This window comes from Polypterus senegalus, chromosome 13, assembly GCF_016835505.1.
Source record: "Polypterus senegalus isolate Bchr_013 chromosome 13, ASM1683550v1, whole genome shotgun sequence".
Taxonomy (NCBI): domain Eukaryota; kingdom Metazoa; phylum Chordata; class Cladistia; order Polypteriformes; family Polypteridae; genus Polypterus; species Polypterus senegalus.
This window is the reverse complement of record NC_053166.1, coordinates 133,264,582-133,287,080: the sequence shown is the minus strand read 5'-3', so window position 1 is coordinate 133,287,080 and position 22,499 is coordinate 133,264,582. Positions and strand designations below refer to the sequence as shown.

General features: G+C 37.1%; 1 protein-coding gene across 1 annotated transcript in view; it reads left to right on the top strand.

The window, feature by feature from the left end:
- gna12a (guanine nucleotide binding protein (G protein) alpha 12a) overlaps positions 1-22,053 on the top strand; it is a 137,565-nt gene extending 115,512 nt beyond the window's left edge. The window contains exons 3-4 of the mRNA XM_039773849.1: positions 12,254-12,304; positions 19,456-22,053. Of these exons, the coding sequence (XP_039629783.1) occupies positions 12,254-12,304; positions 19,456-20,025 (621 nt within the window). The 3' untranslated portion in view covers positions 20,026-22,053. The remainder of the gene's footprint in view (positions 1-12,253; positions 12,305-19,455) is intronic.
- The last annotated feature ends 446 nt before the right edge of the window (positions 22,054-22,499 follow it).

The following is a 22,499-nucleotide window of genomic DNA, read 5'->3' as shown; positions in this document are numbered from 1 at the left end:
TTTGGAGTATATTATTACAGCAGTTAACAACACGACCAGCTTTGAACTGAGTGCTCGACTACTGTCATTATTAACTTGAGAAACAGTGATCACAATCGAAACGAAGAAGGAAATTGTATGGAAATATGAGAGTGGCGTTCGTGTGACCGATCTCGCTAATATGTACAGCATGCCGAAATCCACCATCTCAACAATTTTACAAAGAAAAGTTTTGCAAAAGGAGGCTCCTTCTAAACAATAACCACCTTCCGTTTTATTCTTCTCCTCCTTCCTTCCTGCAGCCCAAAGATATCAAATTAAATGGTGAGTACAGTATGAAATTGTTGTTTCTGGTAGGCTAGGCACTTTTTATAACTTTTTGGTTATTACATTAGAAAAATTATTGGTGTTTTGGTAAATTATGCACATTATACAACCCTTTTTTATTATGAAAAGGTTAAGTAAGTGTTGCTGTGGGAGGTTCGGAACGCATTATGGGTATTTCCATTATTTCTTATGGGAAAAATAGTCTTGACTTACAATCAACTTGAGTTACAATCAGCCCTCGCGAATGAATTGAGTTCGTAAATCAAGGGTCCACTGTATTCATTTTGGATTTCCTCTCCAATCCTGAACATGTTTGTTAGGCTAACTGTAAACTGATATTAATGTGTGTGGGGTGTGCATGATTGTGTCTTATGGTGGACTTGGCATCTCATCTATACTTGGTTCTAACCTTGAACTCAGTGCTGCTAGAATGAGAACAGGCAGCCTGAAATCCTACACTTGGATTAAGTGTGTTTAAAGAATGGATCGGTGGATGGAGAATATTGATTTATGTAAGTTCATTGTTATGTGCACACAAATTCTATTTAAATTCCTGACCTTGACTTGTTGTACTTACTGCATGACCCTGCTAATGACAGAACAGACATTGGAAGCTCTCCAAAGAAATCTGCAAGATGAAGCGTTCACATTTTCTCATGATGTCATGAAGGAAGCAAGAGTGCTTTAATTAAAGGAGTACTGGATTTATTTTTCAAGCGTACAAAGGAAATAAATACACACATGAGAAGTAAAAGCAGGATGAGGGGCAACAGGTGAGCTCTTCCTGGGAACCTGCAGAGCAGTGAGTGTGTGTGAGAAGGATATGTTTAAACTTGTTTTTTTATATTTTCCATGCTACTTAATTTTGGTGAGTTGACATTTCATTGCTATTTGTTAATAATTCTAGAGAAAAAAATCTGTTGACAGAGTCGCAGCTTACATAATTACAGTTTGACTTTGATAGTTCCAAGAAAGTAATCCATTTCTTCTCTGGGAAGTTTCACACCAATTGTTTTTCAAGGCCATGTGCATTTTAAAATGTGCAGCTACCTTTTAGAAAATCATCTTCATGTCACACCTGCCATACTTAAGTGTTTACTTAAGTGTTTTATTGTGTGTGTGTGTGTGTGTGTGTGTGTGTGTGTTTTCTGCCAGGAGCAAATCTGCTTGGTTAACCTACTTGGCAAATAATCACCCATTGCAATATGTCCCTCATCGGCTCCAGGGACTGGAGTTTCATTCCCTGTATGGTATCTGTTTGTGATCCAGTATGCATAAGTATGTTGTGTGCAAGATTTTCCCTAAGGGGGGACCGTGACTTACTCCATAATGCTAATGAGACAGAATGTGGCTTCTTCAACACCTGTAATGGTAAAATCAGGGTTGGAAAATGGATAGATAATTAAAAGGAATGCTTATTGCATGATCTGTTAATTGTCTAAACTGTGTAGCCTATTTCCAGCCTTGGTGCTTACAAACAATACACCAGAAGGTGATTATTTGGTGTCCTTGGCTCAAGGTGGAGTTGGTAACCTACTTCATTCCAGCATTAACTTTGCATTTCTATTCCTATTTTGAGTGGCTGGTATTTGCAGCCTTAGGGTTATTTCCAGCCACATTGGTATCCAAGTTAAGCCATTGACATGAAATGTTCCTGATTGTTAGACCTTTTTGGAAATATATCTCTGTAACCCTGCTGATTGACAAACCAAGTGACAAATTAAGAAAAGAAAAAAAAGAAACAAAAATAATTATCAAAGCAGTGTGTGGGCACCGCTCCTCCAAGATGTCGGATTAAAGTAAACAGAAGTTGGGCTGCTGATTTATTTTCTGTCCAATGTGTTGGTGTAGGCAGGAATGAAACCCAGCCACCCATTCAGAATTCCGGGCAGTGTGTTTACTTTTCTATATTTTTTCTTTATCTTTATCACTGTGTTCAGGCTATAAAGTGGAGTAAACCCTGCAATTTCTATCACTTTCATATTAAGAAAAGAAATAGGTAAAGGTGTTAAATTAGGTGGAATTCCCATTACCCAGTCTTATTTGTCTTTTAAATAGACATGTTTTTATTACAATTTATTATACATTTTACGTATTCAGTCCATTTTTGCATTTTTTTGTTTTAACTTTTTACTGAGTGTCCTGTGCTTGATGCTTTACGCCTTATAATATTTTAGGAGTTCTATATAAAGCTTATTCTGATTTTTTTCTTGGCCCAGTTTTAGAATTGAAAGGAGTCGTAACCTACCCATCCAGCACTGGGGACAAGGCAGGCACCGGTGCATTACTTCCTAAGTGTTATATTTTTTTCTTGAAAAAAAATGTAAAAGGCGTTGCATTTTTTACTTCAAAAATGACATATTTATTAAATCTAATCCTTCTTCTGTAAAACGTGCACAACACTAAAAGTACAAAAGCAGAAGTGTAGAAAGTATAATAATGATACTATTAATAATAAAAATAATGCTAATACTGTATATACTGTCAATGTGTTGTTTGTGTGGTATACCTTGAAGCACGGTGAAATACACAATCCAGTATCACAGCTGCAACAATAGTAGTGTGATTCCTTGCAGATTTTCTTTCCAGACTGATTGCTTTTGATTAGCACACTGCACATGTGTGATTGACACAAGCGTCATGTTCGGATTCATCAGAATAACTTTCGATTTCACTGTCCGTTTCAATTTCACTGCCTGAAGACAGCTTCACTTTTTCATCACTGCTCATATCACTGTCAAGGGCGTACAACACCTGGGCTGCTGGAAAACATTTCTTACGAGACACTATAATGAAGCTAGGAGAGGACGTGTCTGCACTGTTGCCTGGGTAACATCAGGGCTGTCGCTAATGCAAGACACGCCTATATTGATACTGCAAGACACGCCTATATTGATACTGCAAGACACGCCTATATTGATACCTGAGCAACGCTCGGCACTAACGCTATTGCCACTTTTACAGCCTGAGTAATCCCCGGGTCTAACGTTTACGTAGGACGTGTCTATACAGTTGCCCAGGTAACGTTTGGGACGTAACGCTTCCAGCTCTGTTTTTACAGCCCGAGTAACTCTCTGGTCTAATGCTAAGGAGGTTAGAAGTCACACATATATCCACACTCACTTATACCAGGTCATTAATCTGCTTGAACATGTTTTGGGATGTTCAAGGTAAACATGAGTGCCTGGAGAAAAAGACAGAGACTGAGGACGTGCCAGCTGCCCACACTGCCCTGAAGCTGTGAGGCATTGCAGCACCGTACCACCCTTAATTATTGTTGCAATTTAAAATAGAAGACTTTATGGATTCTGTCAGTGCTAAAGTTTTCACAAAGCCTTCCTTGCTTTAGTTTATTATAATGCAGGATGCAAGATAGTTTCTTAAGACCAGTGGCCTTTCTCTCTTAACACAATCAATTGTTTTGTGAAATGCAGTACAGAGTTAAGTTTAGGCATGTGATGAGATCCATTCAATGATTAATTTCTAGTCCTTTCCTTTTAAATTTTCTTAAGACAAAGGTGAACATTTCCCTGGCAAAGTTGCAGTTATTTCTGCATTTTCTAGTCCCAGAACACTGTGTCTGGAATGTGGGCTTGTGATTTTCACATGAGGAAAATTAACAGGATTTGGCAAAAATGTAGTCAACACTCCCCCCTTTCCCTCTGCCTTCTTTGTTTCCTCTTTGTATACAAGTCTTACTATTGTTGATAAAATTTGAAAATATAATTTTACCAAACATATTGCAAGACAACCAAAGGGCAGACTTTCATTTAAGATGCACTTAAGCATATTTCAAACTGAAACAGATTTGACCTATTAGTTTACACGGTCTTTCAGCTGCTTTGCACATACTTTTGTGAGCCTAGAAGAATACAGCCCTTGTTTTGCCAACAGTAGGATCACCTAGGTCTCCTTGGCTATCTTAGTCAGTGACTACAGCTGTTCTAAAACTGACACACCCTGGTGTGCGAGCTGACGAGTTACAAAGTGAAAAATGGACTGTCTTCTGGGTGAGCGTCAGGGGATTTAGCTGTTTTCTCTAAAATTGAACATCAAATATGCTAGAGGAGCTGACATTGTTAAATAAACAGTCAATATCCAGGAGGAAGCCTTTTTCACTCCATCTAGAGTACATCCTGTGGGAGATTTATGAGTTCTTGTGGGCATTTTAAACATGAAAAACATAGGTAAGGGCAAATGTAGCTCTCTGTGACATAACCCTGGATAATAAAACTAAACAAACTGAAATACAGCTTCAAGATGAATTTTGTTATGTTTATGATGAAATGGTCATTCTTTTTTAAACATACTATAGAGAGTATTTATAATAGAGCATGTGATTTTATTTTCTTCAATTATGTCCAGTTTCTTAGGTCTGTTTTCTTATTTTCCCCCAGAAATCGTACAGTACATTTTTTCAATAGTAATATAAATATATTCCTTTCCTTTATCTATTGCCTGTCATTTTGCTGTGTTATTCATATTTATCTGGTTTCCTCTGAATTACTTGTACCCACAAGTCACCATATGAATGAAAAACTATCCGTCCGTTTATTTGCAACACCCCAATGGGTTTCCCTTTTAAGTTCCATTTATTCTTGTTAAGCATGCTTTCCCATATCAGGACAGTGTGTTGTACAGTACATTACAGCAAGTACTGAATAATTAAAAATACTTTCCGAGGCAGACTAATAGTCAAAATTCTCCTGTCCACAGGATATTTTTTTTAATTCCTTGCTACATTACAAATTAAAATAATGAATGTGCCAATTCATTTACCATGTACCTGGCATCAGATTACAGTGCCACACTGTTGGCTATGAAGGCACATTCAAAGAGTTTGCAAGGTTACAAAGTAACTTTGGCAACATCTCTACAGACTGACCTAAAATGGTAGACTTGAATTATTTGTGCAAGAACAGAGACTAATTTTACCATTTCAATGTGTTTATAACCTAATTTTTAATAGCGATATGTGGCTGCAGTGATTGAGTCTTTTGTTAATTGTAGGATGTGCAGCTGTAAGCACCAGGGTTGTCTTTAATCATACACATTTTGAAAATGGCTGATTTTACCTCTTTTTCTAGCTTACATATATACAACAAAAGAACTTGAAAGCTGCAGTTTTGCTCATGTACTACACAGCTGGTGGTTTTAGGAATCTCACTTCATCCTTTCTAGTAAAATGGGATGCTCATATCACTGTCTAGTGGAAACCATACAGCTGAATTTAGGGAAAGAAATGGCTGGAGCAGAATTAGATGCCAAGGATCACATCACTTTCAAATCTTAGTAGTGATTACTAATAAGTTACTATTGAGTTGTGTGAATTTAGCAAATTAGAGATTTAAATAGCAGCATCTACAAGATGCATTGGAAAAGCAAAATCCCTAATGCACAATAATATAAACACCCCAAGTTGGTAAAACAAGGGAATAGGGCAAGCAAGAAAAACTAAATGTCAGATTTCCAGACCCCACCATGTGCCCAAATCAGTAAAGTTTTAAAGTGAAACATTCTGATTTCTTTATGGAGTTATGACTTAAAAATGGCAGAATGCAAATGACTGTGATGGGCATCTGCCCCCTCCCAGTGCCTTTTATCTGGTATTGCTGAGCTAGAAGCTAAGCCCCCAAGTCCTTCCTTTTGCCTGCTGTTTACCCCAGCTTCTCTCCACTTCCTTAAGCAGTTGTGTTTTTGTCTTTCATTATCTTTGGGTTTCCCTCAGTTTTCATTAACTTTCTTTGAAAGCTTTCTGAGAATGCTGAAATATGTGGAATATTACAAAAGTGGTACCTGCACTCTCATTTTCGGATCCAGCATTTTTGGTTTGTAAGGCAATTAAAAACATATATATATTTCTTTCCTCTGTTCATAGTCTCCTTTAGTTTTTAAGAAGAACACTGGTGGGATGCTGACCCTCTATTTTCACTCAAACACACACACACACACACAGCTGCTTCCTGTTTGGAGTGTGGGTGGATACATCATTGAAGGCAAGGAAGTGTCCAAGCAGACTACAGTCGGGCAGTCTGTGTGAAAGAAGAGTGTGTCTCAAAGGGTCCAGTTGGCTCACGTTCACCTTGGTGTCATGGTGCTGCTATCCACATACTGAGGAGGCTGGGATGAATGGAAGCAGTTATGTTTGATGGCACTCAGGAGTAAGGATTTTTCTTAAAAGAATTGTTTTTTTAATGTAATATATTTTTATTCACAATCAACTGATATGAATCTCATTGAGTTGTTGTGGGGGGATATGAATGGGACAGTGCACGCAAGATACCCCTCAAACACTGCACAGCTGAAAGAATTCTACATGAAGAAGTTTTGAAAAGGTTTCTCTCAGTTGATGTCAGAGACTGGCAGACAATTATAGGAAATGCCTATTTGAGGGGGCAACAGCAGGCATTAGAGCCAATGGGGGGCACTTAGTTTTCCATAGACAGAATTGGCATATCTGTTTATTTTTTACTGAATAAATTATTGCAAAGACAAATTTTGTTTTTGTTTTTATTACATCACCTTTATCTAAACATACTGTTTAAATAAAGATCAAATTTTGATATGCCCACATAAGGTGTGTAATTACTTTTATCCTATCTATCTATCTATCTATCTATCTATCTATCTATCTATCTATCTATCTATCTATCTATCTATCTATCTATCTATCTCTCTCTCTCTCTCTCTCTCTCTCTCTCTCTCTCTCTCTCTCTCTCTCTCTCTCTCTCTCTCTCTCTCTCTCTCTCTCTCTCTCTCTCTAATAGAAATAGATAGATAGATATAAAGGCCTTCAGGAAGGAGGTTATAGATGCTTATGAGTCTGGGAAGTGATTCAGTATACCATGTGTGGGTATATGTATATGTGTGCAAAACATTATCTTCATACTGACTTACAATTACTTTTTAATTAATAATATAGTAAACTACCCTTCTACAGGAAGGTTATTTTGAGACTAAAATTACACATCACGTTCTGCCTACTGTTATTTAACAAAGTGTTAAATGATTGTTATTGTGTTTATGATGAGTTTTTATTACCCAGTGATTAAACTGTTCATTTACCTTTCCTAGCATACGTATGCAATAGAAGAATTTGCCCACACACTTCACAATTGCTGGTGCATATAGGAATCCCACAGTATACAATATGCAAGCTCTAGTTGCAGTCAGGCTACATCTATCCCTTTGCTGCACCTGTTGGAAAAAAGTTTGATACTAGGGAGTTAGCCACTGACTCTGCTACAATGTGACTACTACTGACGTGGAGTTAAAATGTGAAAAGTTGTCCTTGTTGGGAGAGTGGTGAGGTGTTGCAGGTTAGTCAGGTGCACAAGTAGGAATTTCACTGTACCTGTGACAGTGCTAGTACACCTTACAGACATGTACACTCGCATTTATACTGTTTAGAGGCATCAATTAATTTAATGAAAATGTCATTGGAAATTGTGACGAAAGTTGTAATGTCAGAAGAAAAATCCGTACAGTACTGTATAGATACCGAGAGAACATTTAAACTCCACACATACAACAACAAGGCCAGGATTCAAACGAAATGCTGAGCATTCAGCATTTTTCATTGTTAGTGCTTGCCCATATCTGAAAGGTTAATGTGCATCTGAATGTTAAACTGCCACTTGGGTACAAGAAACGGCAAAAACAAAGTTCACTTCTCTATAAGTATTCATAGCTTCAGAAATGTGTTTAGCCTCAAGGAGAAGAAATTTTTGTGGAATATGTGAAAGTTGCTTGCCAAGGTTTTAGTGATGAAAAAACTCCCTTATTCCAGACAGTCTTTAGAGTCCTTTTGGAAGCAAATTAATGCATTTTTATTTGATCCTTGCCTACTTACCTACCTGCTCTAACTACGGAACTGTATATATAAGCAAAACTGCTCCATCATTGTTGCACAATTCCTTTTATTGAATTTGTACAATATTAGAATTATGTGTTCCTCAAAATTTATGTTAATCATAAAGGTAGTTTCTCAATGCCTTGTGCTACAAACAAGAGTATACAGAATTATTGTCTTTTCGAAATACTATATATTAATAAAAATGCAGCCTGTACATAATCAAATATTAGTTATGCATATCCTTACTATATGCATAGTTAATTTTCCCAACCCAATGTTAATATAAAAGCATATGAATGAAGTAAATATTGAGAGTTTGCTTACAAGTATAGTGGCTGCATAGGCATAGAACTTTTTTTTTTTCCCCCCTATGAATCTCTCTTGTGCTTCCCCAGTGAGCCTTTGTCTGTTTCCAGTTATTTTCACAATCTGTGTTTATTGTAAAGTCACCCACTTACTCGCACCAACTGAGTAAAACTATAAATTCCATGTATACGACATACTATTAAAGTTTAATATTTGGTGGTCTCTTATAGTCAAAATGAAAGTATACGGGAAGCAGAAAGTTTTCCATCTGTAGAGCATTTGGAAAATAAGCTACAGTATCTACACAAGACTATCAATAAAATGATCAGTTTGAGAGAGGTTACCTGGGAGACATCTTTATTTTATTATTATAAGGTTTCCCAACACTTTCTAAATGTATTGAATATTAGCCGGAAATGTCTGCAGCTTATTCTGTTTTTAATTTGAATTGTCCTGTACTACTGCAGAACCTTCTAAACAATTGGTTTCAAGTTCATTTTTGTGTGCATTTAGTACAATGAAATTGTTACTTGTACGTTCCCTCAGAATAGTGACAGTGATATAATACCAATATACATGTGTAGTATACACTATAGGAATGTGTGTGTGTGTGTATATATATTTATATATTTATATATATATATATTTATATATATCTATATATATATATATCTATATATATATATATATATATATATATATATATATATATATCTATATATCTATATATATTTTATGATGATGACCAGCTGTTTAGTCTTTGAATTTTCTGGTGTGAGTGCCAGTGGCCCTGTACTCAAGGGAGGAATAAGAGAAATGACTGCGGCAGATAACTAAGGTCTTCATTATTTTTTTTGCCGTTCTACAGCAGAGAGTGTTGTATATGTCCTGAACAGAAGGCAGCTAGGGGGTGGTAGTATTCTGTGCCACCTTCACAACCCTCTGCAGTGTTTTATGTTCTTGAGCCTAGTAGGTGCCATTCTTAGAAGTGAGAGGGTAGATTGCACTATGCATCAATAGAAGTTAGTGAAAACTGATGGAGTAATCCAATCTATCCTATATTTGGGCTTCATGAATTCTAGATTCCTGAGATGGGCCAAGTGGAGCTCATTGAGATGCCTCGTTCTGACCAGCCAACAGCAACAGTCACTCTGGTGTTCTTCATTGGGCTGATGAACTCATAGGAAGGTCATGTCCAGAAAGAGAATTGCCCAAAAATGTCAACTGATTCTTTTGAGTATCCAACAAATATTATAAGAACGTTACTGACCACTGTATGCTGACAACAATATGAAAAGCATGGATTTAAAGTTGGATTTAAGATGATGTTGTCCCAGCTAGCTGATTTACTCCATACTGGGGAAAGCAGACAGAGGATCCATGGTATTAGTATCACTAAATGAAAAGCAGATGTGGGAATTAAAAATAGGATTTTCTTTTTCATGGATTAAGTATGGTTTCTGAAAGGAACAATTACCTTTGTGCCTTAAGATGAAAATATCTGACCAATGTTGTGCTTCCGAGATACAGATGCAAAAACCACATTTTTAAATGCAAAACTGATCCAGATATTACATCCACATACTGTAGACAAGCATGAGATGGTTTTCTGCTGGGACTTGCACAAGGGAAACTTGTATTTACTCTGTGTTTGTAATCAAAGTATTTTGGTTCAGTGTGATGATTTTAGTCTTTAAAACCTTTCACTTTTAATCTATAAATAAATATATTTAATTTTACTTTGGATTACTCACTGCATCCTGAGAAGCTAGTGAACATGATCAAATTATGGGTGATTATTGTACCTACTTTTTTGTGATGGCACTCAATTGCCAATAAGGATGACTCTGTTGCGGTAAAGCTGTACTTGGCACAGTTCACTGTGCAACTCACATTTGTTGTTTTCCTACAGGTGGAACCTTAAGCTCCATTTTCACACATCTGAGCACAAAACCCTATTGTTTCAAATCACTGTTTCTTAAGCTTTTTCAGACCATGGTTCCTACACAAAAATATTTCAGTTTGTGGAGCCTCTATGAAAATTGAAAGAAAAACCTGAAAAGGAAATTACGTGCAAAATAATTTTATACATAATGTTTCAAACATGATGTATATCAATGCGCAGTCTTAGAGAGATTAAGTGACATTTACTGACAAAAGTCGTAAGTATTTGGTGCACAGTTTGATAAAGAGAGCCATTAACGGAGGTGTCCTATTTAGTCTACTTTGCTATTTTCTTTTGGTTGCAGCAACAGTTGAAGATCCGGTTTAACATAAGCATTTAGAAACTAAGTGGAGTAGAATCCTAAATGATTTTCACTTAAAATGTATTGAGGTAAATTAGACTTTAGTGTTTTTAACATAACATCTGAACAAAAACCCGAAAACCTATTGTCTTCATTTGTAGATAGATCAATGTTTTTTTTACATATCAAATGTGGTTTAAGGTGATCCCTGAAGAAATAAGCTAAACTTGGTCAAGAGCTGAAATACTATATGTTTTCAAGGAACTTCATGTGCCAGTGGGTATCTTTGAAGAAATATATACTGTCACAGATTTAAATTGATGGAAATACAATTATTTCTGGTCTCAGAGAACTTCTAATATGAGTTATTGACTCATATTTGTAAACAAAAAAATAAAAAAAATAACCATGGTAATATTAACAGGTTCAGTGTAGTTAATGCGTACATCTAGATACATGGTGACCAATACAACACTGCATGTATCAACCAATAGAGATGTTTAGTAAGTATCACAACAGACAGTGACCCTCGCTTGTGTGACCACAGATTAGGTTGGCAAGAAATGCAATCAGTGTTTTGCCACACTCTGGCTCTTCACTGTTCCCCACTAATTTTTCTGGTAGCTACAAACTCCTATAAATTTAAACAAACCCTTAGGCTTCCACTGAACACATTTTAAGAAACACTGAGTTAAATAACTGTAATTTGGATGCAATTGCCACTTCATTATAAATAATGAATGTAAGCCTTAAGATAAATACTTTAATTAGGAAAAGGTATTTGTGTACTGCTGCTTTATGGTGATAGCAAATAGTCTCTGTATCAATTAAGGACAGACATGTTAAGACTTTCATTTAGCTTCAAAGTACTCCAAGTGATATTTTATGTTGTTGAAGTTTTCCCCATATCCACTCAAGTTTTGCCTGGATAGATACACTGGTTTATTCCACGAGTTATGGAGGGTTGGTTAATAGACCATCAGTAAGTTATCACCCTATTAGTCAATGAATGTGCCCTATCATCCCGTCTAGTGCACATTCCTGACTTGCACCCCAGCCCTCTATGACTGAGTGAGTATTTCAGTGAGCAGTTTTGGAAAATGAGGTCAATGAGTGTTGTTTTATTATAAACATGCAATAAATGGAGAACAGACTGTCCTTGGTGCCCATCAGCATATTTCATTTACTCAAAAGTGTAATATATAAGGTGAAACTGACAACAATGGACTTTTAACTTTCAGAACCCAGTATTTATTTTATTACTACATTGGTTTAGTCCTCTAATTAGGTAACCTCACCTTTCTAATAGTAATTAGAGCTTAAGGGCATTTTGTGCTCACTATACCTTTCAGTTAATTCCTACACTTTGCTGTATACTGTAGCTCTCTTTACTTACATTAGACTTTCACAGATCTTCAAATGCAAAACAGAAATAGAAAATTAGCTTAATGATACAACATTTTTAAACACAACACAGATATGCTTGTGTTGTATAAAGGCTGACTTTTATTTCAGTTTTCCTCTATTTTTGTTTTCTCAGGGTGAATCAGTGAAATATTTCTTGGATAACCTGGACAGGATTGGCGAGTTGGTAAGTGACTTGTTCACTTTTAAAGGCATGATTGTTAACCTCAGAACAGAATTTATGTTAAGAATATTCTGCTCATGGCTAAGTATTGTTTCTGTAAAACCAAAAAGCTGTTCTTCTCTTATCTAGTGTCTTGTAAAGTTAAATCCACCCATTGTGCATTACCACAACAGTGTACACCAGGCTTGTGTAATACTGACTATATCTTGTAGACAATTTGCCTTTAGGAAGAAACTGCAGTCACCACCATAGTAAGTAATGGGGGGCTAAAGATTTACCAAAACATATACCTACAAGCCACAAAGTACTGCGGCCACACTTCATATGCAACATGTTTAAGTGACTACAAAGAATGTCAATGATTTTTAATCTGATGGGATACCAATCACATTTATGAAACATTTCATTATGAATAAGCCTTTTTATTTGCTTCTCACATTTCTTAAAATAGACCAGTATTACATAAATATGATACATCAAAAATTTTAAAAGCTTTAATGACACTGAATACAGTAGTTGGCTGACAAATCAAATAATTTACGTTTATCAGACATTTTTATACAAAGCGACATGCAGTAGCAGCTCAGATAGCTTTGATTTGACCTAATACACGCCCCCCTCACTGCCAAACAAAAAACACAAAGCAAGACTTAATCTAGTTAAACAGACAGCTCATAAACCTCGACTTATTTTAGGTCCTCCTGGTTTTAAAAGAATGGCAGAGGGTATCTGCTGTACTGTGCAGTCTTTTAGACAGGTAGATAAACTGATAAAGTGCTGGTGGCAACATGAAAATTTAGCCACGATCATATAATGTTTCTCTTATGTAGTCCACCAAATGAGTGAATTTTCCTCTCTCTTGATGATATTTGTGTAACATCTCTTTTTTTTTGGTAGGCAATATAATCAGGGGCAACATGATTGGATATAATGGCAATTTAAAATTGTTTATAAATTGACATATTAAAAAGGGTATACAGATGTGGACAAATTTGTTGGTACCCTTCCATGGAAAAAAAGAACCCACAATTTGTCTTTTTGAAATAACTTGAAACTGACAAAAGTAATTGGCCACCATCATTGTTTATTCCGTATTTAACAAAAAACAGACTTTGCTTTACTGTAGAGATTTGATTCAATAGAATATTTCAAATAATAACACAAATAATAAAATAATAACAATACAGTAATAATACAAACAAAAAATGGCATGAACAGTAATGATCCTTAACGTAATATACAGGGTGTCCCAAAAGTCACTATACACTTTTAATAAATTCCTAAAAATTACGTAAGAAACTGAGTTTATTAATATTTCTAGCATCAACAAAGGAGTCGTTGCAGTTTTACTTGCTAAGCTTGCTATCACATTCCAGCGCCTTGAAGACAAGTTGTATATCTCTACATGAGCGCCTCCATTTTCGACAACTTTCAGCCACCTTCGGACGCAAGCCTCTCTGACGTTTTGCAGCATCTCTTCCCCGATGTCGCTGCAGGCCGTGTGGATTCTTTCCTCAAGCTGTGACAGGTTACGGGGCTTAGTGGTATACACCTTGCTTTTGATATAGCCCCACAAAAAAAAGTCACAAGGTGTAAGGTAGAAAAAAGGAAGGATATAGTGACTTTTGGGACACCATGTATATCACTGCACAAACAAGTGATTCCTGGAGCTCTCAATGAGACTTCTGCACCTGTCCACAGGCAGTTTGGCCCACTTGTCCTGAGCAAACTGCGCCAGCTGAGTCAGGTTTGATGGGGTCCTTCTCCACACTGCATGTTTCAGTTCTTTCCAGAGTTGTTCGACAGGAATAAAATCAGGGCTCATACATGGCCACTTCAGAATAGTCCATTGTTTTGTTCTTAGCCATTCTTGGGTGTTTTTAGCTGTGTGTTTTGGGTCATTATCCTGTTGCAGGATCCATGACCTGTGACTGAGACAGCTTTCTGACACAGGGCAGTATGTTTCGCTTTAGAATGTCTTGATAGTCCTGAGATTTCACTAGTATCTGCACAGATTTTAAGTCACCCTGTGCCAGACTAAGAAAAGCAACCCCAAAACATAATTGAGCCTCTTCTATGTTTCACACTTGATATGGTGATCTTTTCTTTAAAAGGCTCATTTTTTTTCATCTGTGGAAGTAGAGCTGATGTGACCTAAGAAGCCTCCGTTTTGTCTCACCCGGCCAAAGGAAATTCTCCCAGAAGCATTGTCGCTTGTCAATATGCATTTTAGCAAATTCTGGTCTGTCTTTTCTTTTTATGTTTTTCATTTCGCTCAGTTGAGTCCTCTTGGGTCTTCTGTTGAGCCCACTGTCACTCAAAAAGCCACAGATGGGGTGATCATACACTGATGGACCCTTGACCTTGGAGTTCACCTTGTATCACTTTGGAAGTTGTCTTTGGCTTCTTGTCTACCATTTTCACCATCCTTCTGTCCATTCTGTGGCCATTTTTCCTCTCGTGGGCCGTGTCCATGGAATATTTGCAACTGCTGTCACAGGAACATCAAGCTGCTTGGAGTTGGTCTTATAGCCTTTGCCTATAACATGCTTGCCTATAATTTTGATTCTGGTCTCCCCTGATGACTCTCTCCTTTGCTTTCTTTGGTCCCAGTTCAGTGTGGGACACACAGTAATACCAAACAGCAGAGAGACTCTTTTTTCCATTTAAATATGCTGAATGACTGGAGACTTGTGATACTAAATAAAGAAGACAACTAGTTTGAAAAATTACTTGAATGCAGTTATTTATGACCTTGTTTAGGGGTACCAACAAATGCATCCAGGCCATTATAGAATATCTTTGTACAATAAGCAATACTTTGATCCCTTTTCACACTTGCTTTGCTAAAGGTAGCCCATTGACTGATTTGATTGACTATAACTTGAGCTGAAGTAGCTTAAAAGCATCACAAAGTGGAGTCAGCATTGGCACTTGAACACGGATTTTAAGTGCAGTCAGCGCTTACATTTCTATACCAAAATTGAACAATCAATTCACTGTTTGGTTAAATTTTCAACCCGCTGAGAAAAAAAGGTAAAAGTAGTCAGAAGTAATTGGACAACAGAATGGATTGGCCTGTTATTTCTGCTTTGCTATCCGAAGACTGTGCATTTCTTTGGCAAAATAAAAAAGTTAAATATGCACATATACTATCCTCATTACAAATAAAAATAATCAGTTCATGCTTATCCAAGGTAATTGATAAATCTGCTCTCTGAGCTTCTCAACTGTGTAAAGACTAAATTGTTACGGTCAGCACAATAGCTTAAAAAATAAAGAGGAAACATTTGTGTTACATGTGATTTATGAATTCAGCTGCTCTCTGTCACGGACTAAAAAAAAATGAGTGAATAAGTTCTGCAATTTTTTTCCATCAAATACTGCTGCTTGGATTTAAGCCAGCACTCCAACACCCCACACGAGCCCCATACTCTTCCCCCCCAAGGTGCATGTCAAAGTGTTAGCAGAGAAATCCCATACAGTACACAGCTGAAGACAACCTGTGTCTCCTGATAGTCTCTCACAACATATTGGAGTATTTTTATTTTAGATATTTTGCCTTTAGTCAGTTGTACTTTTTAGCGTTGCTTTATCATGTATCTAGGCCAGAGCATGTAATACAAATTGTACTTGTACTTGATGAGACTCCAGCAAGGTGCCTACACCTGTGCTCAGCTCTCAGTGTACTCCAGACAGTAAGGCGTGAATCTTGCACCTTCCTATGTTTTATGATTAGATAAGACTCCAAAGGAAATGAAGTGAACGGGATCATGAACTAAATTGACTAAGAGACCAATTTTAATGCAGTCTTTAGAGTGGTATCTGATCATTTTGAGTTGAAAGGTGCCATTTGCCTTTTAGGTATTGTAGAGATAAGTTTAAGTTAATAACTTTTATAAGTATTAGGAATTAGCTAGAGAAGATGTGATTGGTGCATATGTCTTACAACATGCAGATGGAGCCTGGATAGCTGTAGTAAGAGAAAGATGTGGAAAATCTGTTCTGGTAAGTTAGAGAATTTGAGAATGCTGTTATTACCTTAAAAGAGCTGGTTCAAAAACTTCCTTTATTCTAGTCAAATAAAGCCTAAGCTGAAATACACATTTTATTCATCTGTTCGTTCTCTGGAGTGACAAAGTGGTGCAGTGGCTAATTTTGTTTTTATTAGGCCTGACTGTTGAGTTTAAAATCCAGTTCCATAGGCATTCTAAATGTAATTGTATACAGTGCATCACTTTTTCCACATTTTGTTATGTTACAGCCTTATTCCAAAATGGATTAAATTCATTTTTTTCTTCAGAATTCTACACACAACACCTCATAATGACAACGTGAAAAAAGTTTACTTGAGGTTTTTGCAAATTTATTAAAAATAAAAAAACTGAGAAGTCACATGTACATACTGTAAGTATTCACAGCCTTTGCTCAATACTTTGTCAATGCACCTTTGGCAGCAATTACAACCTCATGTCTTTTTGACTATGATGCCACAAGCTTGGCACACCTATCGTTGGCCAGTTTCGTCCATTCCTCTTTGCAGCACCTCTCAAGCTCCATCAGGTTGGATGGGAAGCGTCGGTGCACAGCCATTTTAAGATCTCTCCAGAGATGTTCAATCGGATTCAAGTCTGGGCTCTGGCTGGGCCACTCAAGGACATTCACAGAGTTGTCCTGAAGCCACTCCTTTGATATCTTAGCTGTGTGCTTAGGGTCGTTGTCCTGATGAAAGATGAACCGTCGCCCCAGTCTTAGGTCAAGAGCGCTCTGGAGCAGGTTTTCATTAAGGATGTCTCTGTACATTGCTGCAGTCATCTTTCCCTTCATCCTGACTAGTCTCCCAGTTCCTGCCACTGAAAAACATCCCCACAACATGATGCTGTCACCACCATGCTTCACTGTAGAGATGGTATTGTCCTGGTGATGAGTGGTGCCTGGTTTCCTCCAAACGTGACGCCTGGCATTCACACCAAAGAGTTCAATCTTTGTCTCATCAGACCAGAAAATTTTGTTTCTCATGGTCTGAGAGTCCTTCAGGTGCCTTTTGGCAAACTCCAGGCCAGCTGCGATGTGCATTTTACTAAGGAATGGCTTCCGTCTGGCCACTCTACCATACAGGGCTGATTGGTGGATTGCTGCAGAGATGGTTGTCATTCTGGAAGGTTCCCCTCTCTCGGGTTCTTGGTCACCTCCCTGACTAAGGCCCTTCTCCCCTGATCGCTCAGTTTAGATGGCCGGCCAGCTCTAGGAAGAGTCCTGGTGGTTTCGAACTTCTTCCACTTACAGATGATGAAGGCCACTGTGCTCATTGGGGCCTTCAAAGCAGCAGAAATGTTTCTGTAACCTTCCCCAGATTTGTGCCTCGAGACAGTCCTGTCTCGGAGGTCTACAGACAATTCCACTGACTTCATGCTTGGTTTGTGCTCTGACATAAACTGTCGACTGTGGGACCTTATATAGACAGGTGTGTGCCTTTCCAAATCATGTCCAATCAACTGAATTTACCACAGGTGGACTCCAATTAAGCTGCAGAAACATCTCAAGGATGATCAGGGGAAACAGGATGCACCTGAGCTCAATTTTCAGCTTCATGGCAAAGGCTGTGAATACTTATGTACATGTGCTTTCTCAATTTTTTTATTTTTAATAAATTTGCAAAAATATCAAGTAAACTTTTTTCACGTCGTCGTTATGGGGTGTTGTGTGTAGAATTCTGAGGAAAAAAATGAATTTAATCCATTTTGAAATAAGGCTGTAACATAACAAAATGTGGAAAAAGTGATGCACTGTAGTTTGCATAATCTCCTCATGGCTATATCTGTTTTCCCTGTGCTCCCCGGACTAGGGCTGTCCAATTGAGTGCTGCTGTTCATTTCAAATGCATTTTTAAAATGTCTTAACATTTGAGTTTAAAGAATGGTCGATTATTTTACCATGCACTAAATTTGTCACTGTGTCACTCCAAGAGTGATATGCAGTACTACTGTGTTTTACAGGCTTGTTTCTGCCATCAGTCTTTTTTTGTTCTTTTGCTTGTATCCTCATTAGGAAAAAAGCCTCCAAGTTTCTTAAGCCAGTCCCTTTTTTTTTTTTAACCCTCACTACCCTGCTTTTTACAGATCCCTGTAGTTGTCCTTAATTTATTTTGAATGAATTAGTAATTTGTTTAAAATAATTATTTTTTACATTTTTTCTTATTTTAGTAGCTATTTATTTTTCCAGGTATGCAGTTTGGTGAACTGGAACCAGAAGAGTATACCGGCCAATAGTATCAGTATATTCTACGCTGTTCAGTGCCATTATTGACTAGACGTTTAACCTGCCTTTTCTTTGGTTAACGTTTCCAGCTCTGACTCCAGAATATCATGTTCTCTGAGAAAATTCCCTAAAAATATTCTCGTGGTGATCTCCCAACTATTCTCGTGGTGATCTCCCAACTAGATCCTCTTCCACTTCACTGATGTTAACACACACCTTACAGTTTACTGAACTGTATGCCAGGAACACCGTAGGGGACTCCGTAATAAGATCTGGACTGCAAGGTAGAAAGAAATATCAGTTTGAACAAATGAATACAAAATGTGGGCTCCATTTCCCTTGAAATAAGCGGGGCGGTTGGGGGAGAGAGAATAAAAATAATCAATTCAAACGAGTTACATCATTTGTTCGAATAGTTTTTGTTTTTTTTGGCTTTCCACTTGATAACTATGGGGCTCTGCAGCTTTTGGATCTACAGTTGTACTAAGAATTCTTTTTTAGAAGTATGACTCTGCTCCTGATCCCCTTCTGGTTTTCTCTTGAAACCAATATTCCTGACTTACTGCTGCTTTATGCTACAACTGTTAAGCATCCATCACAGCAACCCAATGCTTATTTTCTTTTTCATTAATGATGATGGAAGATAACTGCCATACTTCTGCTTTTCCATTTATAATTGTAATGATTTTAAAATCATTTTATAGGCCTTTTCAGTGTCAGCAATGCTCTTTTAGCTACCTCAGATAATGTGACTTTGCACATGCAGAAAATTTGAAAATGCTGATCCCTGTTAAACAATCAGTGGAACATTTGTATGGTATTATAACCAAAACATAATGCATAAGAGGAGTTGCAGTGCCTCGTGTAATGCTTTTTTTATTTTTATATTTCCCCAGAGTTATCTGCCAAGTCGACAAGATATTTTACTAGCAAGAAAGGCCACAAAGGGAATTGTAGAACATGATTTTGTCATCAAGAAAATTCCCTTTAAGATGGTGGATGTTGGGGGTCAGCGTTCACAGAGGCAAAAGTGGTTCCAGTGCTTTGACGGGATTACCTCCATTTTATTCATGGTCTCATCCAGTGAGTACGACCAGGTTCTTATGGAGGACCGCCGCACCAACCGCCTGGTCGAATCTATGAACATTTTTGAGACTATTGTCAACAATAAGCTCTTCTCCAATGTGTCCATCATCCTCTTCCTCAACAAGATGGACCTACTGGTGCAGAAGGTCAAAGAAGTTAGCATCAAAAAGCACTTTGCTGACTTCCAGGGTGATCCTCACAAGCTGGACGATGTACAGGGATACCTGGTTCAGTGCTTTAACAAAAAGAGGAGGAACCGAAGCAAGCCCCTGTTCCATCACTTCACGACTGCTATAGACACAGAGAATATCCGCTTTGTCTTCAATGCTGTCAAGGATACCATTTTGCAGAAAAACCTGGAAGATATAATGCTGCAGTAATATGGCCCTTATAGTTGAAACTTTAAGCTGTGCAATTGTTCTCGGTTGGGATGTGCTGGATAAAACTTGCAATGAAAGGATTTTGTTAAGTGGGATTGTAGGTCATGTCATTCATACGTATCCCCTGTTTATTTTATTTTTGCAAAGCCAGTAGGAGGATATCCAATTTACTTCTGGTGTGGAAATTCAAAAAAAAAAAGCAGTTATTGGTATCACTAAAAAAGTGGCGTCTGAATTAAAATGGAAGCAGAAAGATAGTTTTGGACATTGGATAACATGATAAATGTATTGCACTAAAAATTAATCACCTTCCACCCACTTCTGAGAGGCAATCTCCTTTCTGTTTCTTACAAATGATAACTCTCATAAATTAAGGAAAAAAATGAAAACTTTAAAATAACATAAAAAGGGACTAGAGAAAAAAATATATATATTAAAAAAAAAAGAAAAACCTTCCAGACTATACAGTCCTGGGACTGCTCACCATCACAATTAAAAAGAGGATGGAGCCAAGACAGTTAGTAATGTGCCAGGAAATGGACAAAGTTCAAAGAAAAAGTAGCAGCACAACTGTTCAAGGATAAAAAAGAAAGATAAAAGAAAAGCTTTGAAACTCTTCTGCTCAAAGTGTGGAGAAAGAGAGAAAGAAAAATGCAGAGACTTATTGCATGAGAGCAGTGGAGTAGCAGGAGTGTGTTTTGAGCTTTAATGGTTCATTTTACAAATTCAGTTTACTTGTGCTTTTCAATGCGTATTTAAAGTCAGGCTGAACAAATTCCTGCAAAGGGTTATTCGTAGCAGTTGAATTGCATGCTTGGGTGTATGGGACAGTGCTTGTATATAAAGGCATGCACTGCCAGCTGGTTCTGGAATTGCCCCTTTGAGCATGCCAGTTTGGGTATGCCCTTGAAATCTGTAATTGTGATCTTGCTAAAAAAAAAAAAACAGGATTTATATTACTTCAAATAATTTACATATAAATACAAGTCTCACATTAGTAAGCAAATTATTACTTACTTCATTATACACTTAAATGTGTTTTTGGATCCCAGTGAGTCTCCTTGTGCTGATTATCCATTAATGATGTCTGTGGCTTTGGCATCATCTGTGAAAGAAACTGAATCAAAGTTGCAGGTATTAAAAATGTTGAGTGTCTCAAAGTTCATATTACGAAAATAATCAAATAGAGTGAAAATGTCTATGTGAAAAAGTTAAATTTGGCATAGTTAAATAGCAGACAGAACACAGAAAGTCAAGGTTTGTTTTCCAGTATAAAAATTAATAAGCATTAAGGTCACAGTACTCCTGAAACATCTGGCCAAAAAAAAGTCTTTTATTTAGTTTTACTTTAAGTCATTATCTAGAAACTAACCAGTGAGTAACTCATCAGCCCACGAGTATCCTGTTTTGAGTTATACAGTACAGTATATGAGAAAGGAAATTGTACTTTTATTTTTTTTATACACTGGAAAGCTTGAACTTAACAGCTCAACTTTGTCAGAACCAGACATAAATAACTGCTGCACACCCTGCAGTAAAATGTTTCAGAAGTTTGAAGTTCATTATAAAGACTTGTTGTCTGTTTGTCAATTCAAAGGCACAGTTTTCAGACCTATGAACAAAAAGATGTGAATTTGTATATTTTGTGTTTGTGTGTAAATAATTACTAAAAATGTGCGTGTGTGTATAGACACACTGTTATATATGGTGTACTCGGTGCGCCATATATATTAAATGCTGTGTGTATACATACATGCAACAATCTGTATATAATTGCATTGTATTTGTGAATATATAGATAGTATACACATTTATTGTATATTGTCTGAATAGCATATGTTATAGTTACAGCATGTGTCCACAGTTACCAGCGTACATTAACAGTTATTCACTTATTAACCCAACTTTATAAAAGAAAAGACTGTTCCAGTCATACTTTATAATAGTAAATCTTTGTAAGAATTGTTTCATTTTTTTGTGCATATTGGACTTGTTCACCTTTTGAAAATAAACATCCTGTTTAACTAGTTTGTCTGAGTACCGAGTGTTGTCCATGGTGTTAATGTAGAGAGCTGGCAAGCTTCAGGGTCATCCACTTTTAATTTAAAATGCTTTTGCCTTTTTCCTGGCTAAAGCAAGGCTGAGATCAGAGAAGGTGGGTAGAGTCCTGCTCTGCATGGCTTAGAATTGCCAGCTTGCATAGCAGAGGTGCACAGCAGTGGGAAGTTTCTTATTAAGGAGTTCACACAGTATCATACGAGTCCCTAGAGGTCAGAGTGCACAGACTGCATAATACTACTGATTAACTACCACATGGCATTTTTGACTGTATAATTAAATTATTATAGCAGCCGACAGATTTAATGTGAGAATACGCTCTCAGCTTTTCCTTGCTTGCACGTACAAATTCAATAAAGGTTTCCACTAAGAAGAATGACGTGCTCAACTTTAGTTGTGAGTGGTAGCTGATATCC